This window comes from Lynx canadensis, chromosome E1 (assembly GCF_007474595.2).
Source record: "Lynx canadensis isolate LIC74 chromosome E1, mLynCan4.pri.v2, whole genome shotgun sequence".
Taxonomy (NCBI): domain Eukaryota; kingdom Metazoa; phylum Chordata; class Mammalia; order Carnivora; family Felidae; genus Lynx; species Lynx canadensis.
This window is the reverse complement of record NC_044316.2, coordinates 17905347-17923130: the sequence shown is the minus strand read 5'-3', so window position 1 is coordinate 17923130 and position 17784 is coordinate 17905347. Positions and strand designations below refer to the sequence as shown.

Here is a 17784-nt window from a genome sequence, read left to right as displayed (position 1 = left end):
AAGCCATTTGAAAACAATAATTTATTGCTCTTCCTTTGAAAGCTTTGTGACTTTACAAAAAAAAAAGGGTCAAAATTTACAGACTGCTCAGTTCAGGCTAAGAGTGCCAAGAGGTGAGAGCCTGGACCACTGTGGCCACGGGGTTAACTGCCCAGCAGATGTTCGCTGACATTTGCAACAAGCCCCCCAGACTTGCTTACTGCCTTCAGAGATGCTGCGTTTTTTCCACACCATCTCTCAGGACATACTTGGGTCATTGGTCAAGTCACTGGATTGGTACAGAGGTTTTTTGGGTTTTGTTTTTGCCCGGCCTGCTATAAAATGAAATTTCCAGTTCATTTCTGAAAAATAAATTGGTCAATAAATTCATTTTGTTCTGCTTCTACTTTACACAAAGCTTCATATTCAACCCGATACCTGAAAAACAAAATCGTTAGAAGCCCTAAAAATGGATGAAATAAACCGTGGACTTAATTCTTCTAGAGAAGAATGTAAGCGATTTAAACGATCCCAAGAAATGGTGTGAGTTCGTAATGAAGAAGTTAGGGTAAGAAAGAAAGAGGCGAAGCCCAACCCAGGGCCACCCGTGAGAAGTCTCCAGGTCTTTTCCTCTAGGAGAACTAGCCAGCTTCACGGACTCGCTACCGGAGCCTTCTAGCTCCCAGACCACTAGAGGTGGTTTTGTATCAGCAAGTGTCCTTTTTCCTTCTCATTAAACAGGACTTGACTTTATTTTTTAAGTCTTCAAGTCAGATGGCAAGTGGGACCCTGTTCCCGAGAGGACAATGGTGAAGAATAAGGACAAGAGGTGGCCACTCAAGAAGGAATAGAACTGCAGTCGAGCAAAGAACTTTCTTCACACCCTCACCTCTTACCTTTCAAGCTGCATTTTCTTTTCTGCTATTAGGGCTCGGAGTTGCTGCTGTTGGGCCTCCCTCTGCTTTGCTATAGATTTGAGCAAGTTCCGAGCACCAATGGCCTAGAAAGAAGGTCGTGGCTTCGTTAAAACCGTCTTCAGCTAAGTCCTCAGCCGAGGGAGGGCCACTCGGGGGCGGTCTCAGTGCCCAGCCGGGGACAGACCGTCGAGCCCAGGGCTTCCGGAATAACCTGATGAGACCTGCATCGCAGCTCAGGGGCAGATCCGCGAGTCCCCCCGCCCCGGAGTCTGGCACACGGGTGCCAGTGGCCCCTCTGGTGCACCATTGAGCCCTGTGTCCTTTGCCGGGTCACTGATCCCCCCGTATGCCTTCTTCACTTACAAAAGCATAAGACCACCCGTCTCAGCGATGTGAACATGAAATGATGGACAAAGTGCACTAGCATAAAAGAGTTCAACTAGCGGAAAGAGTTGACTGGGAATTGTTAACTTAGAATCCCGTTTTACTTAAAATAATCCCATCCCCCGCCCCCCCTCCCCCCAGCAAGGAAAAGTCCAGCGGGCAGGAGGAGAGGCTGGTGAACCGTGTCCCAGGCCAAGATGGAGAAGGCACGCTCATCTTACCTTCATCTTCTCGTTTTCTGCTTCTTTTGCCAGTTGGTCAACAAGCTCAATTAAACCACCAACTATTTTCTGAAACTGGCCAATTTCTTTTAGGGGAAGAACAGAAAACAAAATGTTTTATTTTCTCTGCATCATCACTCCCTTCGTGTTCCCTTGTGGCGAGAGCAGGGCTAATGTGTGTCCGAGCGGTCTGGCGCACGGGCCTAGAGTCTTCCACCCTTGGTCTAAACCCAGAGGAGGGTGGCCAGGCGCTCAGAGCTGGAGCAGGGCACACTTGGACCTTGAGTCCCAACTGAGCCAGCCGGTGACTGTTGACCTCGGTCTGTGAGGCTCCCGGCGGCCCATCCTCCACACAGACTCCATCCTGCCCTCCCCAGGAGTGACAGGAAGCACAAGGGGCATGTCCCCAGAAGGACGGACTCAGGACGTGAACACAGTCTCCTGACTGGCCACAGATATGGCCCTAGGTTTCAGTTAATGGTGGTGGTGGGGGCAGGGGTTTGCCCACGGAGGGCAGAGCTAATGAAGAGCTCAAAGCATTCAGGTGCTGATCTCCCATTCGCTTTTTTCAACGTCCTTGGGTGTGGGGGGACCTCATCCTACTGAGGAGTGAACTAGGACCCAGGGAGGAGGGACGGCATGCAGTCAGAAGACTGGCAAGGGAGCCCAAGCTACCTTTCACCAGCCAAGCTCTCTGCAGACTATGGAGTGCCCAGAAGGCTCAGAAATCCCTGCTTTAACCACACGTGCTCTGTATCCGCTGCTCTCGGGTGCTTGCCTCCTGGGACAGGAGGTGTCCTGGGTATCCAGCTAAAATAGGACTTCGTTGAGTCTGTTGAGCTACTTCTAGAGACTCCAGTTAATCAATTTTCACTCCAAGTGATGGTAATCCCGCGACTGAGAAAACTATTTCTTTCAAGAATCGGGAGTACCTAACTACTCCCACCCCAAGCCACAGTTCTGCTTCCGTGAGGTTCAAGGTTTCTGAGAGGGAAGAAAAGCAACGATGGGACATCCTCCACATCTCACCATTTGTTCCGTTTGGTGCTCTGTGTGGGGCCACGTGGGCGCATTACAGGGCGGGCAGACGAGGTGGTTAGTACATGGGAATCGATAAAGGCCGGGCGCCACTTCCAGGGAGCCACAGCTCCACTCTGGCAGGGACAAGAGCTGGGGGCTGGGCGGGGGCGGGACACAGTTGGAAGCTCAAAGCTGAGTGGCACCACGTCTCCCCAAATGACACTCACTGTCCACAAAGTCCTTGCACTCCTCCTTGAGCTCTGTGGTCTGCTGGGTAACCTCAGGGTCCAATACCCGCAGCTTGTTCAGCTCATCAAAGTGCAGCCCCGCTTCACCCAGGATGTCCTTGGCCATAGCTGTGAAGAAACCAGGCTGAATCCCCAATCGCTTCCCAGCCACCCAAGGAAATGCCTGCTCCCAGGCCAGCCCCGCTCCCGCCCCCAGACACCAACGCCAAAAACCCAGATGCTCTTCCTCCAAAGGCTCCCCCTTCCCTCTGCCTCCACCTCTCTGAGCCTCACCTGTTTCCCTTCCAGCTTCCCTAGAGGAGAGAAGTTCTGCTCTGAAGGGCTGAGAGTGGCAGCCGGGAGGAGGTGTGTCATAGGAGCAAGGGTCAGGAAAGAATAAAGTCCAGCTGCTTGTCACAGGCACCGTTCATTCAACACACATTTCTTGAGTGCCTTCTACAGGCCAACACTGCTAGATGCTGGGGGTACAAAGATGAGTGGAGCATGGTGCCCGCCCGGGAGGAGCGCATAGTTTAGCTGGAGGAAGACAGACACGTAAACTGAAAAGTACACTGTGTTAAGTGCGTTTACAGAAATATCGCGCAAGCGCTGGAGAACACAGCGGTCAGCTTGGGGCGGAGGAGTCACATTTGAACTAAGCGTGAGAAGCCATGGCATATTTATCCCCAATTAGGTGCCCAAAAGGACATGAAAAAGCTTTTCAAACACAGTACTGGAATAACACCAAAAGCAAACGAGGAAATCTGCGTGAATTAAAGATCAGAGTTAAAAAAGAAGCCGGGAGGAAGAACCTTACCACAATGTACGCCACAGGCTACTGTATGCTTGCCTGAACTCAAGGACTAGAGTTGGTTCAGTCTCTCTCCAGCAGAAAACAAAAAGGAATGGCGTGTCAGCACATACCAAGTAAGGAGGCTGAGGAAAGGCATTCCAATCAGGGAAAATAGCACAGACACGAGCCTGAAGTCACTGAGCGGCCCAGAATATGGAAGGACCGAGGATGTAGCTGAAGAGGTCGGCTGGCGCCAGATCAGGAAGACCGTGCGCGCCAAGCTAAGGCATTTGGGTTTCTTTCTGTGGGCAGGAGAACCAGCAGGGATATCTTTTCCCCTCCCAGGCCACCTTGAACTCCTGGGTCCAAAGGATGCCTTAATTCCGGGAAACTGAAAACGCACCCTCATTCTGGCTCAAAACAAAACAAAACAAAACGGGCGCCTGGGGGGCTCAGTCGGTTAAGCATCCGACTCCGGTCATGATCTCACAGTTGGTGGGATCGAGCCCTGAGCAGGTGCAGAGCCTGCCTGAGATTCTCTCTCTCCCCTCTCTCTCTGCCCCTCCTCCACTCACGCACACTCTCTCCCCTGCTGTCTCAAAAACTAAGTAATAAGCATTTTTTAAAAACCCTAAAAAAACGAAAAAATGAACATTAAAAAATAAAATAAACAAAAGGACACGCCCTGTCTACAAAGGGAGGCAATGCTACTTAGGGCTAGCCATTGGCTGCTATACCAATTCCAAGACCCCAGGTCTTCCAAAGGCTACCACCACCTGGTGCTGTGCCTGCCCTTTCCTCTGCCCCCACCTCCCCCAGCTGTTTCCCTTCTGGCTTCCTTAGAAAAGTTCTCTTCCACATGGGGTGACTGTGGGAGTAACTTTCCAGAGCAGGTATACCATAGGAGGAGCGATGGTTAAAAAAAGAATTCAGTCCCCCGGTTACCAGAACTGATTTTCAAGACAGCCAAAAATCCAGATTTATACATGAAATCTGACTTTTAAAGGAAAGCGCTGAATTCAAAATTTAAAGGAAATACCACATCCAACACTGTGGGCCAACAAATGCGTGTCTACAGACTGTCTGACTGTGGCCCAGAGCCTTTCACCTACTGGAAGGAAATAGGTTAGCATCTTCCTTTTGAAACATTTTAATCATCCCAAGCTTCCTTTTAATCAAGCTTTAAAAAAAACTTTTTTTAACGTTTATTTATTTTTGAGACAGAGAGAGACAGAGCATGAACCGGGGAGGGGCAGAGAGAGGGAGACACAGAATTGGAAGCAGGCTCCAGGCTCTGGGCCGTCAGCCCAGAGCCCGACGCGGGGCTCGAACTCACGGACCGCGAGATCATGACCTGAGCTGAAGTCGGACGCTTAACCAACTGAGCCACCCAGGCGCCCCTTTTTAATCAAGCTTTTTATTGTTTTTAATATAGTTGCCTCTCGAAATACTTCTTTATTTTTCAATTTTAATCAAGCTTTTTAAAAGGTCTGTCTTCCTGCTTTTTCTGTGACATTTACACATACAGTCTGAGCACTGAACACCTACCAGGTGATTAATCAGACCAACTGCTCTAGAAAGCTTCCAGTAACCCGAGGGAGCAAATAATCTGCTTCGACTGCCACTCCCGTCCCTGAGAGGAGGCATTTATTCAGAGACACCTTCTGAGTCCCTGCTCTGGAGACAGAGTAGTGAAGAAGATGCTTCAGTTCCTGACCTCTGGACAGAGAGTAAACAGATAACCACAAATTGTGACAACAGTATGAGGAAAAGCACTGGGTGAAGATCCTGAAGCTAAAAGAATGTAATGCCTTCCAAGAACCCAAAGTCTAGTGTGGTTAAAACCCAGTGAACAGGGGGAGTGTGGAACAGGGTAAGTCTAGATGGGGAGGCCAGCGCTGGTTCATGGAGGGCTCTGAAAGCCGCAGTCAGGAGCCCGGATTTTATCATAAGGGTAGCGGGCAGACAGCAGATTCTCAGCAGAGTGGTCCTATCTGCCTTCTGGAATGATCACTGTGACCCAGGATGGAGAATGAATTGGAGGAAACAGAAGAGAGAGGCTACACCTACCTTGGTTCATCACTGTAACCCTAGCATCTAGCACGGTGCCTGCACATACCGAGTGCTTGCACTCAGCAAATGTTTGTGGAATGAATGTGGAAATAGAGAAGGCTCTTACAGTAACGAAGGCTTGGAGCTGAAGCAAAGTGTTCCAATTTGCGACGTTATGTAAGCCGAGTTGATAGCATTTAGTAAAGGACTGGATGAACGTAGGAGTTTGGGGATGAGGGAAGGAAAGAGGCCAGATTTCCATGTATCTGGCTTGAGCGCCAACTGGATGTTTGGAGGGCAGAGTTGAATGAGATGGATAGGACCGGAGAAGGAGGGTAGGGTGAGGGTTCCCAGCCAACTATCAGATTCTTTTCCAACTCCCACCACACGTGCGTGTCTGAGCATCTGAGGAACACCGGACACAAGAGGCCGCATGGAGCTCCCAGAAGATGACAGCGGCGACACTCTCCGCCCCAGTTTCCACTCCCCGCACTGCAGGCGCCGTCGGCGGGGTGGGGGGAAAGGGGCATGGGACATACATACACAGTTAGGAAGACCTGGGTGGTGGAGCTGGCTGTCCACACTACGCAAGCGCCTTGAACTTAGATCTGAGCCGCAGTTTCCTCACAAGACCGTTGTTAGCATCAGCGCGTTAAGTTCCAGGCCCAAGCTGGGTTGTAACACCGCTCGCAAAGAACCGCGCGGAGTCCCCACGTTTCTTTCGGCCTCTGTCAGATTCACTCGCCCCGGGTCCGCCCGCGTCCCCCGGCCCGCAGTCACTGCCTACCTGCCAACCCGTACCGGCGGCGCGCTGCGGCCCGGGCTGATTCCGACAGGCAGCTTCTCTCCCCCGGTTAGCGGCAGCCGGTGCCGTCGCCCGCCGGACTCAGCCGCTGCCACGGATACAGGACCTGTTTACCCACAACGTCATTACCTGACTGCGGAATCACTTACCCGCCCAGCCCGCAGAGCCTGCTGGGAAACAGAGGCCCGCGAGGAGGGTCGGTCTGCCTACAAGACCAGAGACCTTTGCGCCGGGAAAGGCCGCAGGAAGTAGCTGTGCGCTCTCCGTGGAGTACTACAGAGCCTTCCCTCCCCCGTGATTGGGTGTGCTGGGCATGCCCGGCCGTGGAGTCCGAGGCTGCTGGGCGGGCGGGGTTGCGCCGCGGCTCGGGGCGGGGTCCGCGCGCGGGCGAAGGATGTGAGCTCACAGCCCGGGATTGCTGGCGGGCAGGCGGCCACAGCCCAGGGCGGAACGGGGTCGGCTTGCACCCAGCTAGGAGGAGAAGCGCCCCACGCGGACGGTGAGAGGCCGGGCTGTGGTTGCCCCTGGGGGACAGGATGGACGGGCCCGGGGCTGGAGCCGAGAGCCCCCACCCGTCCTGGGGAAAGGCATGGAACGGCTTAGGGGAGATGGAGAGCTCACATCTTCCACTGGGATGGGTGTCAGAATCGGTCTGTTTCTCGGTGGTGAGGAGGGGTGCGGCCGGGGAAGACCACAGGGAGGCTGGGTCTCGCCAAATCTTTCAGACCCTTTGGACGAAGCCTAAGATTCACACCTAAGATTCCTGCCTGCATCCGCCCCCTCAACCCAGGATCGGCTGCCCCCACCCTAGTGTGATGAATTTCTGGGTTCCTTCTTCCTTAGGGACCCCACCTTTTTCCATGGCCGTGGTTGTTTTCCTGCCTTAATTCTGCTTAGCTTCCCATCAGCCTCGCTGAGAGAGACGGATACGCCCTCAGCCCCAGGCAGACATCCCCAAATATCCACACACAAAGTCCGGAAGGAACAGCACTGAGGCTATCAGTGGAAACTTCATTCTCAGTGGAATTACTTTGTGGGGCGTCACCTGCCACAAGATTCCTGGAGCCCATTGGTCTGGGAAGAATCTGAGCGGGCGGCATCTGAGCTGACGTGGTCCAGGGCTCAAGCAATTGCTTTGTAGGCTCCGTTGGCCGCCGCCTGGCCTTTGAGTTCCTTTACTTTAGCAGAGCATAGGTGCGCTTTCTTTATCCTGGGGAAATCGGGGCCAGACACAAATACACGTGGGACTTGCTAAAACCTGTTAAGGGGTGGATTTATTCCTTTGGGGGTGAGTGGAGGAAGGTGATTTCACACTATTCGTGTGTTACTTACTTACTGATTGGGCAATCCGACGGTGAGGGTTCATCTCATCCTTGGGGCAAGTGAGTCTCAGAAATTCAGAACTGCACACAGCAACCTCTCTGGCCCCTTTTTTGGACGGACATTATTCCTAGGGACCTACCTAAATCTTTTTTAGGGACAATATCAATCTAACTGACATGTATTAAATACTTTAAAAGGTGCTTGACATTGTGCTAAGTGCTGTTTTGGATAGCACAGCAGTAAAGTTGGGGAAGCCAGCACACTGCTCCTGTATTGAACTTGCAGGAGGTGATGTGTAACTGTAAATGTTTGCGTGTTGTGATAACTACACGAGGTAATTTCACCTTTTCCTCGGTCTCTGTGACCAACAGTGGAGTCAGGCCTTCATGTCTTGCCTAGACTGCTGCTTCCCTCTGGTCTTCACACGTGCCTCTCTTGCACTCTTTAACAGCCCATTCTCTACACGGCAGCCAGAGTGATCTTTTCAAAGTGTGAGTAACTTGGATCCTATCACTCCCCTGCTTAAAACAGTCCAATCGATTGCTGTTTGCAGTTAATATAAAATGCAGACTCTTTCGGGGTGCCTGGGTGGCTCAGTCGGTTAAGCATGGCAACTTTGGCTCAAGTCATGATTTTGCAGTTCACAGGTTTGAGCCCCACATCGGGCTCTGTGCTGACAAGTCAGAGCCCAGAGCCTGCTTCAGATTCTGTGTCTCCCTCTCTCTCTGGCCCTCCCCAGCTCATGCTCTGTCTGTCTGTCTCAAAAATAAATAAAACATTAAAAAAAATTTTTTTTAATGCAGACTTTAAATTTTTTAATGTTTATTTACTTTTGTTATTTTTTAAAATGTTTATTCATTTTGAGAGAGAGAGAAAGAGAGAGAGAGTGCCGAGAGAGAGAGAAAGAGAGAGAGAGTGCGCGCAAGTGGGAGAGGGGCAGAGAGAGAGAGAGAGGACACAATCCAAGCAGGCTCCAGGCCCCCAAGCTGTCAGCACAGAGCCCGATGCAGGACTCGAATGCAAAAGCAGTGAGATCACGACCTGAGCCGAAGTCGGACACTACCCACTGAGCCACCCAGGCGCCCCTGCCTAAAATGCAGACTCTTTAATATGATCTGGCCCCTGCGTTACCTGACTTTACATCAAGCCAAGATGTGCACTAGACATCTTGGCCTTATTTCTGCTCCTAAAACTTGTGTCTAACTGAGAACTTTGCATTTACTCTCCCATCTGTCTGGAATGCGCTTTCAGACTTCAGCTGGAATGTCGCCTTCCCAAAGAGGCTTTCCCTGTACTAATTAGTACTAATCCCTAGTCACCCTCTTGTCACTAGTTATTTACTGCATTTCTTACCTTCTGGAACTGCTCGCTATGTATTCATTTTCTAGCTAATTGTCTGGATCCTCCCCCTAGAATGTAAGCTCCGTGAGGCCATGACTTATTGTCTTCTGTATCCTCAGTGCCTGACACATACCAGGGCACAATAAATGCTAACTCTTATTATTTTTCTTCTGGTTAACACTGTGATGCTTCTTTATACTCCTTCGAGGCAAGGTCACTATCTTTTCATCTCTCTGTTCCTACCGCTTAACCTAGTAGGCACTCAGTATTGTTTTATTGCTGAATGAATAAATGAAGTAATGTATATATTAAGTGCCTAGATTAGTACCTAGACCATAGTAAACATGCAGTGGATGTTTGCTTTTTTTTTTTTTTTTTTTTCAGTGAATGCATTTTAGTGATTCCTTAGGAAACCGAAGCATATAGAATCTAGATCACGAGGAGTGACCTGGCTGTGCCCTCCTTTGCTTCCTCGCGTCCTCCCTCCTATGAATGCCTATCAGCGTTTCAGTTTCAAATCACTTAATTGCTTTTAGATTTATCATCTGATCCTTTGGAGCCCTTTCTCCCCAGTCTGTGGGTAGAACGAAAGGAAGAGATGGGGCTGCTGGGCCTCCTCTCAGGAAAAAGAAGTAAAAATAGCCATCCTGTCGTTGTTCTCTCCTGAAAAGTGGTGACAATTTCAGGAACTTGGGACAGGGCTGGGGCCAAGAAAGGGGGAAGGTCAGGAAAATCCCCCTGGGCCAGAGTAACCTCTGCCAGGAACATTGGACGCTGCCCTCCCGCCTGGCTCATTCCTAGCTCTCCTGAAGCTGCTTTTACTTTCCTTTCTGAGGCCAGACTCCGGCGGCGCTCACAGTCAGCACTGGTGCGGGCTGCTTCTGAGCCTGGAATCTTTCGAAAGGAAGCGCATCCTGTCCCTCTGGCTCCTGGGAATCTCCTGCGCTGGCAGGATTCCCAGTAGGTTTGGCGGGAAGTCTTGGGTCCTGGGAACCTTGGGAAGAAAATAATTGGAATAGGACTGTGGATCCCCAGGGTACAGACTTCTGCTGCCCAGTCTGTGCCTCCAGCATCTCCGACTAACTCCAGGGGTTTGCTAGGCTCCTTGCTGCCTAGAGCTGAGCCGAGTCTCAGGGAGGCTGGTGAGATGGTGAGTGGGCTCTGGGGGACTGCTCTGGTTCCTGGTACCCGGAAACAATAGCAGGAGTGTCTTCTTTTGCTATTGCCCTAGGGCCTTAGCCTCTGCGAGGTCTAGGCAGCGGTCAAGGAGAGAATGACTGCACGGTCTCCTGGGATCCCCTGGCCCCTCTCGGCTGAGGGCTGTCCTCTGCTGACTCCTGTCTCCTCTCCCATCTCCTGTTCACAGTGCTGAGAGTATGAGGCTCTGGCCTCTACTGGCCCAGTCACTCATCGTGATCCTTCCACCACGGCGGAGCCTTCCAAGCCGACCCTCCTGCCGTGTGGTGATCTACCTGCAGCGGGAGATGTCAGGGGATACCTGTCTGTGCCCAGCGTCAGGCGCCAAGCCCAAGCTAGGCAGCTTCAAGGGAGGCGGCCCTGGGCAACAAATACGTGCAGCTCAATGTGGGTGGCTCCCTGTACTACACCACCGTGCGGGCGCTAACCCGGCACGACACCATGCTCAAGGCCATGTTCAGCGGGCGCATGGAGGTGCTGACCGACAAAGAAGGTGAGGCGTCGGGGGCTTGTTGGGCTGGCTTGAGGAGGGAAGGAGTGTCCCTGAGGAAGTGCCTTTGGGGCAGCGCTTACGCGTGGCAGAACTAGACTCTAGATCGACTTTTCCTGTTACCTGGTACAGGACTCCTTCACCTGGAGTCCTCGGTAGGGCTTCGGGATTCTTGGAAATCGGACGTGGAATGGTGTGTGCTTACCGCTTTCCAGGGAGGAGATCCATACTTCTTAACTATTCACAGAGGACTAGATTCTCACAGGAACCATTGCTGTAGTGACTGGGCAGTACACGGAAGACAAGCAGGGCCCGGGGGTTGCCGTGCTCCCGGGAGGTGGGCCTGAGCCGTCCTGAGCCTCGGCCTCTGTGGGCTCTCTCAGGGCCCGGAGGCCTCCGTCCCCACAGCACGTGCCAGTTCTTGGTCGAAGAACAGCCACAGGCCTAAGAGCTGCAGGTTGTGTTCTGCTTCTGTTACCCTATGGTGGGGGCTCTGGGCTTGCATGCTGCTTACCACCCGCCACCAGGCTTGTCAGGTGGCCTTCGCCTGCTGCTTGCGGCCCGGAGGCAGAGAGTCACCATCTGGGGCCTGTCTGCATCCCCAGGCTGGATCCTCATAGACCGATGCGGAAAGCACTTCGGCACCATTTTGAATTACCTCCGAGATGACACCATCATCCTCCCGCAAAACCGGCAGGAAATCAAGGAATTGATGGCTGAAGCAAAATATTACCTCATTCAGGGGCTGGTGAACATGTGCCAGACTGCCTCTGCAGGTACGGAGATAAGGTCGCGTTAGGTTGAGGAGGTAGGGAGTTGGTCCTGTGCTTTGGGACACTAAGGTCCAGTTCCCGAAAGGCTGTGTGACGAGTGCCGTGAGTCCAAACCAAGTTAGATACACCAGGTGGGTGTTGCCCAGGCCAAGGACACTGGCAGCCGGTCCATTTGTAAGGTGACGGACTCAGGCGGTATGACTAAGCCCAGCTTCCGGTTTCTATGCCTTGATACCTGGATTTTAGGTTTTCTGGAAACGGGGTTCTGCCTGCGGGCTGGCAGTTTCTGTTGCCAGATGCCTCCACAACAAGCAGAGGGTGGCCTTGGCATAGGGGCTCTGACGGCTCCTGGGGAAAGCCTGGCTTAGCCTGGCAAGCAAGAGAGCTCAAAAAGTTCTCGGCTGTGTGTGTCACCAGGACAAGAAGGACTCCTACCAGCCCGTGTGCAACATCCCCATCATCACATCCCTGAAAGAGGAAGAGAGGCTCATCGAATCCTCCACAAGGTACTGGCACCTCTGAGGGCTGCGGGCAGGGGCGGATGGGACCCTGGCCTGCCCTCACGCTCTCCTCCCTCCCAGCCCGTGGTGAAGCTGCTGTACAATAGAAGCAACAACAAGTATTCCTACACCAGGTAGGGTGGGCATCTTGGGGCCGAGGGGGCGGGCGCCGGGGCTGGGGAAGGCCCGCAGAAGTAGCTAGAACGACTGGCCAGCCAGCAACGGGGCGGCAGACCCAAGAGAAGCCGCCTGCACTCCGGCAGGGTTGGGAAGGGCCCAGGTCTCAGGAGGGAAGAACGGAGAGTAGAAGGGAAATCAGCAGAGGCGTCTGGAACCTGGCGCGGGGCCCCCGGCTGAGGATATAGATGAGAATGAACACGGAACAGCCCCCTACCCCAATGTGCCACGTCAGGCAGCTTGCCAGGTGTCTTCCCAGCATTAACTTATGAGGTGGACGAGGACGTAAGCCAGCCATTGTGCTTCACTGCTGGGCCACAGTTAGCTAGACCCAGAAGGCCGCAGGCTCAGTAAGTCCTGTGGACGGGCCTGTTGCCAGCATCACCCCTACAGCAAGGGAGGGGATCCTCCTGCTTCAATGGCAGCGAGACTCCTTCCTTGTGGGCCTAATGAGAGGAGACCTCCCTCCTTCAGTTCTTTCTGCTTTAACTTGTTTTTTATGTGTGGAATTTTTTTTTAAGTTTATTTTTACTTAGAGCGCACGCGTGTGAGTGCATGCAAGTTGGGGAGGGGCAGAGAGCAAGAGAGAGCCCCAGGCAGGCTTTGCATTGTAGTGCAGAGCCCGAGTGCAGGCTCAAACTCACGCACCATGAGATCATGACCTGAGCCAAAGTCAGACGCTTGACCAACTGAGGCCACCCAGGCGCCCCTCTCTGCTTTTAACTTAAGACCAACTCCCCTCTTTTTCCTCACAGGCCCCAAACCCAGAGGGTGCCCGTGACCCTTTCTCTTCCTGTCCCCTCTGGCATCTTGGCTTTTTCTCAGTTGTGCTTGATGGGGAGGGACAGAGAGGAGACGCCCAGCTAGCCCCCTCTCTTGTGCCAGAACCTCATTCCTGGGCCCCACCGGCCTTCATGGCTTTTTTTCAGCAACTCTGACGACCACCTGCTGAAAACATCGAGCTGTTTGACAAGCTCTCCCTGCCGCTTCAACGGCCGCGTGCTCTTCCTCAAGGACGTCATCGGCGATGAGATCGCTGCTGGTCCTTCTATGGCCAGGGTCGCAAGCTGGCAGAGGTGTGCTGCACCTCCATCGTGTACGCCACGGAGAAGAAACAGACCAAGGTGTGGCGGGCTTCCCTCTGCGTGGGGGGGGACGGGACACACAGCAGCGTAGCCCCAGCTGTGCCTTTCACCACAGGGAGCAAAAAAGGGGTGTGGTTTGCTCTGTCTCCCCCAAACCCACGTGATGGTGCTGGGCAGTTCAGGAGTTCGAGGAGCAGCTGGGGAGCGCTTTTCTGGGTCAGCTGAGAGGCAGGGGCCGCCGACCAGCAGGGGACAGCGTGGTGCAGGGGGAAGGACCGGGTCTTTGGAGTTGGCCCAGTTCAGGTTTGAATTCTGGTTCCGCCATTTACTAGTTTTCTGACATCGTCTGAGCTGTTTAAACCACGTGAGCCTCAGCTTCCCTCATCTGCAAACATGGGGACGACAGTGTGAATTTACCAGAAGCAGAACGAACACGAGACGGCTCCCAGGAGAGCGGTGCAGGCTGGCAGAAGCAGCTGCTCTGATCTCTCCTCCGGCCCTGCTCCTTGTGGGTTCCTGGTCACTCAGCTCAGCCTCTGCAGTGACCACATGGCGCCGGGTACGGAGGGGATTTGACAGGTGACCGTTAACACGGACCCCGCGAACCCCGTTCTCCCGGGCCGCAAGCGGCTGCTGTCCTCCCCAGGGAGTAGCTGCCCTGAGAATGTTTGTATGAGGGACGGCAGGGCTTCGTGAGCCCGGAGGGCAGCTCGTGTGGGGGACGGTCACATGTGTGAGGGCTCAAAGCCCCGAGCTCGTAAAGCACCTGCACGGCCACTGCAGTGCCTCCAGCTGGGCGGTCTGAGGGTTGGGGCGGGGGGGGGGTGGGGTGGGGGGGGGGGGGGGACAGCTTATAGGAGGTGGCCCTGCTTCCTCCTGTCATTTTGGGGGTGGGACTCCCATGTGCACGTTTCAGCGGAGTCAAGATTCAGGGACAGGTCTCTGTGGGGGCTGGTTACACTGTGGAAGTGGCAGCAACACCCGTCACCTTCCTAAGTGCTTTCTCTTCCGTGAACTTTTTGAGCCCTCGCACCACACCTGTGAGACAGGCCGGGCTGGAAGCTCAAGTTAGGCTAGAATTCAGCTGCCTTGAACGCCATCCCTTTTTTTTTTTTTTGAGAGAGAGAGAGAGAGAGAGGGAACACAAGTTGGGAAGGGAGGGCAGAGGGAGAGAGACAGAATCTCAAGCAGGTTCCATGAGTGTGGAGCCCGGTGTGGGGCTCGATCCCGTGACCCTAGGCTCATGACCTGAGCCAAAACCGTGTCGGATGCTCAACCGACCGAGCCATCCGGGCACCCGCCCCCCGGTCTTTCATGTAATGTTCACAACTCTGAAGCAGATATGAACCCTGATTTTTTTACACATGTGGAAACCGAGGCCCGGCAGCTAGTAAATGGGGGGGCCATATTTAAGCTGAGGTCTGACCACAAAACTCAGGCCCGACCCTCTACACGTACTAGTTTGTTGGCCTGGGACTGGGTGGGGCACGGGCAGCGCGCCACGCTCTGGCACCCTGATGTCCACAGAGCGTACCTCCTCACATCTTCAGAGAGGCCTCCCTCCCTCACGAGCCGGAAGGCCGTCTGTCTTGTGAGAGAGGTCAGGCGGCCTTGTAGAGCCAGCACAGACCCAAGGGCCCGGACGTGCGGCTCCCTCTCGTGGAGGAAACCTCATGGGGTTCTCTCGCCCCCTGATCCCAGGTGGAGTTCCCAGAGGCCCCGAATCTATGAGGAGACTCTCAACGTCCTACTGTACGAGACCCCCCGAGTCCCCGACAACTCCTATGGAGGGCCACCAGCCGTAGCCGCAGCCAGGCTTCCCCCAGTGAAGATGAGGAGGCCTTTGAACTGCGGGACCGTGTCCGCCGTATCCACGTCAAGCGCTACAGCACCTACGATGACCGGCAGCTCGGCCACCAGTCTACCCATCGTGACTGACGAGACCCTCAGGGAGTCAGGGCACAGGACACCCTGTCCCCCTCCTGTGGAACCCTGCCCCACTGGCCACCCCACGCTGCTGCTGGCTGGGTTTCTGTCCCAGCACCCAGAGGCATGCCAGGAAGTCAGAGGGCCTGAGCAGGAGAGGGACCACCTTCCTTTGCCCTGCTCCCTGAACACTTCAAGATGACCAAGTCCTGGACCCTTTGCTCGCCCTTCCTGACAGGGAGCTGCTGCTGCCCCCGGGGCCAATGGACTGACCAGCCCACCTCCCACAAAAACATTCCCCTTGGCCCTTTTTGGAGTACCCCTTTGCTCCACTGAGGGGCTACCTTTAGGCCTTTGTTGAGGTCCATGGGGAATGGGTTCGTTCTGGTGCTGTGGAGCCCAGTTTCTCACAGAAGGTGGGGCTCCTTCTTCCTTATGGTGTTTAAGCACAGGCTTCATAATTTTGTTTTTAAAAAATTATCTAGGAAACGAATAGTTTTAAGTCTGTAACAATGAGGGCACTGGGTATTTGTGCTACCCCTTGAGGGTGCCAGGACCCTGGGCAGGGCAGAGCCCTTGGCCTTTCCTGATGCCTTTGGGATCAGTTTCTTTAAAGCACTTTGTACTTTTATTCAGGAGATTTGTATTCTGCCCTGACCCACATCACCTTTTTCTGACCGTAACCCCCTCTTTCCTGCAGAATCAGAGAGGGGCTAGAGAAGCAATAAAAACAAAACAAAAACCACCACCACCCAAAAAAATTTACTAGCTTTGGCTTTGCTGGGCTGCCCAAGCAGGTGGCCCAGAGAGCCCGCAGGAAGGAAGGATGTTTAAATTGGGAACCGTGGTGCTAAAGAGGCCCATGAGAAAGGACATTTTACCCCAACATCTTAAGTCACATAACTGACTCTTAGGGTCTAACATGATTGCTCTTTTTGATTCTCTTGCCCTCAAGGCATGCTTGCTTTACTCACCAGAAAGCCAAAGAGCCACCACAGGGGCCAGGAGCATGAGCCACAGCGGGAAGGCCGTGGAGCCTGTCGGCGCTGCACTTGGATGCCCATCCGAGGACAGTGAGCATGAGCTCTGCGTCCCAAGCAGCCCTGTGCAGGGGTGGCATGTGCTTGGCCATATATCCACTGCCCCCCACCCCGTTCTCCTGGTTTTGTGTCCCGGCCGAGGGCGGTGGTTCTGCCTAGTGCTGAGCCTGGATGCAGGGTGCTGTGAGCAGCCTGAGTCCCTTGAAAGGTTTCTTCATTTCTTTCTTGTTGGGTCATATGGCCACAGAGCTGCCAAGCACCAGCTTTTGGGCAAGGGTGCAAGTTCCTCCTCAGGGCTTTCGGTCACTGCCTTGTTTGGCTTGGCCCTTGGGAGGCTGCTTATCCAAATTCTTTTCCAAAAGAATGCTATCAGGGAGGGATCAGCCAGCCTAACAAAACAGCGTAACCACTGGGTAGTAGCCACCTGGGAAGGAACACAGGTTATCAGGTTCATCTCTCCAGACTGCTGTCACGATAGCTAAGTGGCCTGCTCGTGGCTGACCCGATGGGCAAATGCCAGGCCAAGGTTAGCAGACACCCACAAGGACCTGAAATGACATGATGGGGCCGGAGAACTGTGACTAACCAGGCATTTACACTTGTCACAGCCTTGAAAATACAGACTTTCAGGCAAGGCACCCTGGTCATCGGCTCAAACACTTCTTTCGGCCTTCACTGGAGTAACAAGATGAAGACAAATCCATTTCTTTGGCCAGATTCCGGCTTTGGCTTTGTGGCTTTCCCACAGAGACTGGAATGCTCCTGCCGGAGGCCACTGGCTATTTCCTCCGCTGCCCTCCTGAAGCCTTCTAATGCTCAAGGCCCAGCTCCCCACTGAGGTATTTTAATGCCTGTCCTTTGACCCTCCCCAGTCCTGCAGCCTCTCTTTACTGCTTTGACATTTACATCCTCAGCTGTCTGAGTGGTGACCTGTCTCTTCCTGAGAAAGCACAGTAGTCCTGGACTGATGGAAACTATCTCCTTGGTCTTAAGAAAATACTAACATTGAAATCACTGAAGTAACTTTAGCTTCTTTAGCCAGACTTTGTGGCATAAGGGCTTGGAGAATTTTCTTTTGAGTTCCTCAGGCCCAAGCAGAAAGCAGCTCTTGGTTTTGTGTACTTTTCAACTCTGAGTAGCCCAGGGAAAGTAAACAGAAAGCATAAATGAAGTCAAACCTTGTCGGTTTCTGAGAAAACCGGAAACTTGCTGGTGACCCCATGTAACCAGTACCGGGTGTTATTCGATTTCTTACCTGACTGACCTCTGCCTAAAGAACGGCCCAGAACTTCTTTGTCACATAACTGCAATTCTTTGTTGCTCAGCCTAGGTGATGGAAACAAACACTAATTTCTAATAAAATTGTGTTACGCTGCAGTGGCCCGCAACTGTGCTCACGGTGGTTATAGCTGGGTCAGCGCAGTGCTATGGCCCTGGTTCTCGTGTTTCTGTTCACCACCTTGTGTTTTCCCTGCGTCACAATCCTATTGCACTCCGTGGCCCTGCAACCCTGGCTCCCCCTGGTGGAGGATTA

At 53.4% G+C, this 17784-nt stretch overlaps 2 protein-coding genes across 4 annotated transcripts; one reads left to right on the top strand and one right to left on the bottom strand.

Annotated features, from left to right (window-relative positions):
• Window positions 1-6: 6 nt before the first annotated feature.
• Window positions 7-6526, bottom strand: IFT20 (intraflagellar transport 20). Of its 3 annotated transcripts, XM_030295639.1 has the most exons (6): window positions 6381-6526; window positions 3043-3285; window positions 2749-2877; window positions 1502-1587; window positions 876-979; window positions 7-417 (listed from the first exon to the last, which is right to left on the bottom strand). In XM_030295639.1, exons 3-6 carry the CDS (start codon window positions 2873-2875, stop codon window positions 336-338), a joined length of 399 nt encoding a protein of 132 aa, XP_030151499.1. In that variant the 5' UTR covers window positions 2876-2877; window positions 3043-3285; window positions 6381-6526; the 3' UTR covers window positions 7-335. The 3 variants fall into 3 exon arrangements, with proteins under 3 accessions (XP_030151499.1, XP_030151501.1, XP_030151500.1); XM_030295641.1 differs by lacking the exon at window positions 3043-3285; XM_030295640.1 differs by lacking the exon at window positions 6381-6526 and having other exon boundaries at window positions 3043-4018.
• A 236-nt stretch (window positions 6527-6762) lies between these two features.
• TNFAIP1 (TNF alpha induced protein 1) lies at window positions 6763-17638 on the top strand. Its single transcript, XM_030295174.2, is given in 11 exon segments — window positions 6763-6897; window positions 10429-10618; window positions 10620-10752; window positions 11355-11525; window positions 11940-12028; window positions 12104-12156; window positions 13129-13232; window positions 13235-13323; window positions 14986-15003; window positions 15005-15068; window positions 15071-17638. Coding segments are annotated over 10 exon segments (1053 nt in total). The 5' UTR covers window positions 6763-6897; window positions 10429-10438; the 3' UTR covers window positions 15223-17638.
• The last annotated feature ends 146 nt before the right edge of the window (window positions 17639-17784 follow it).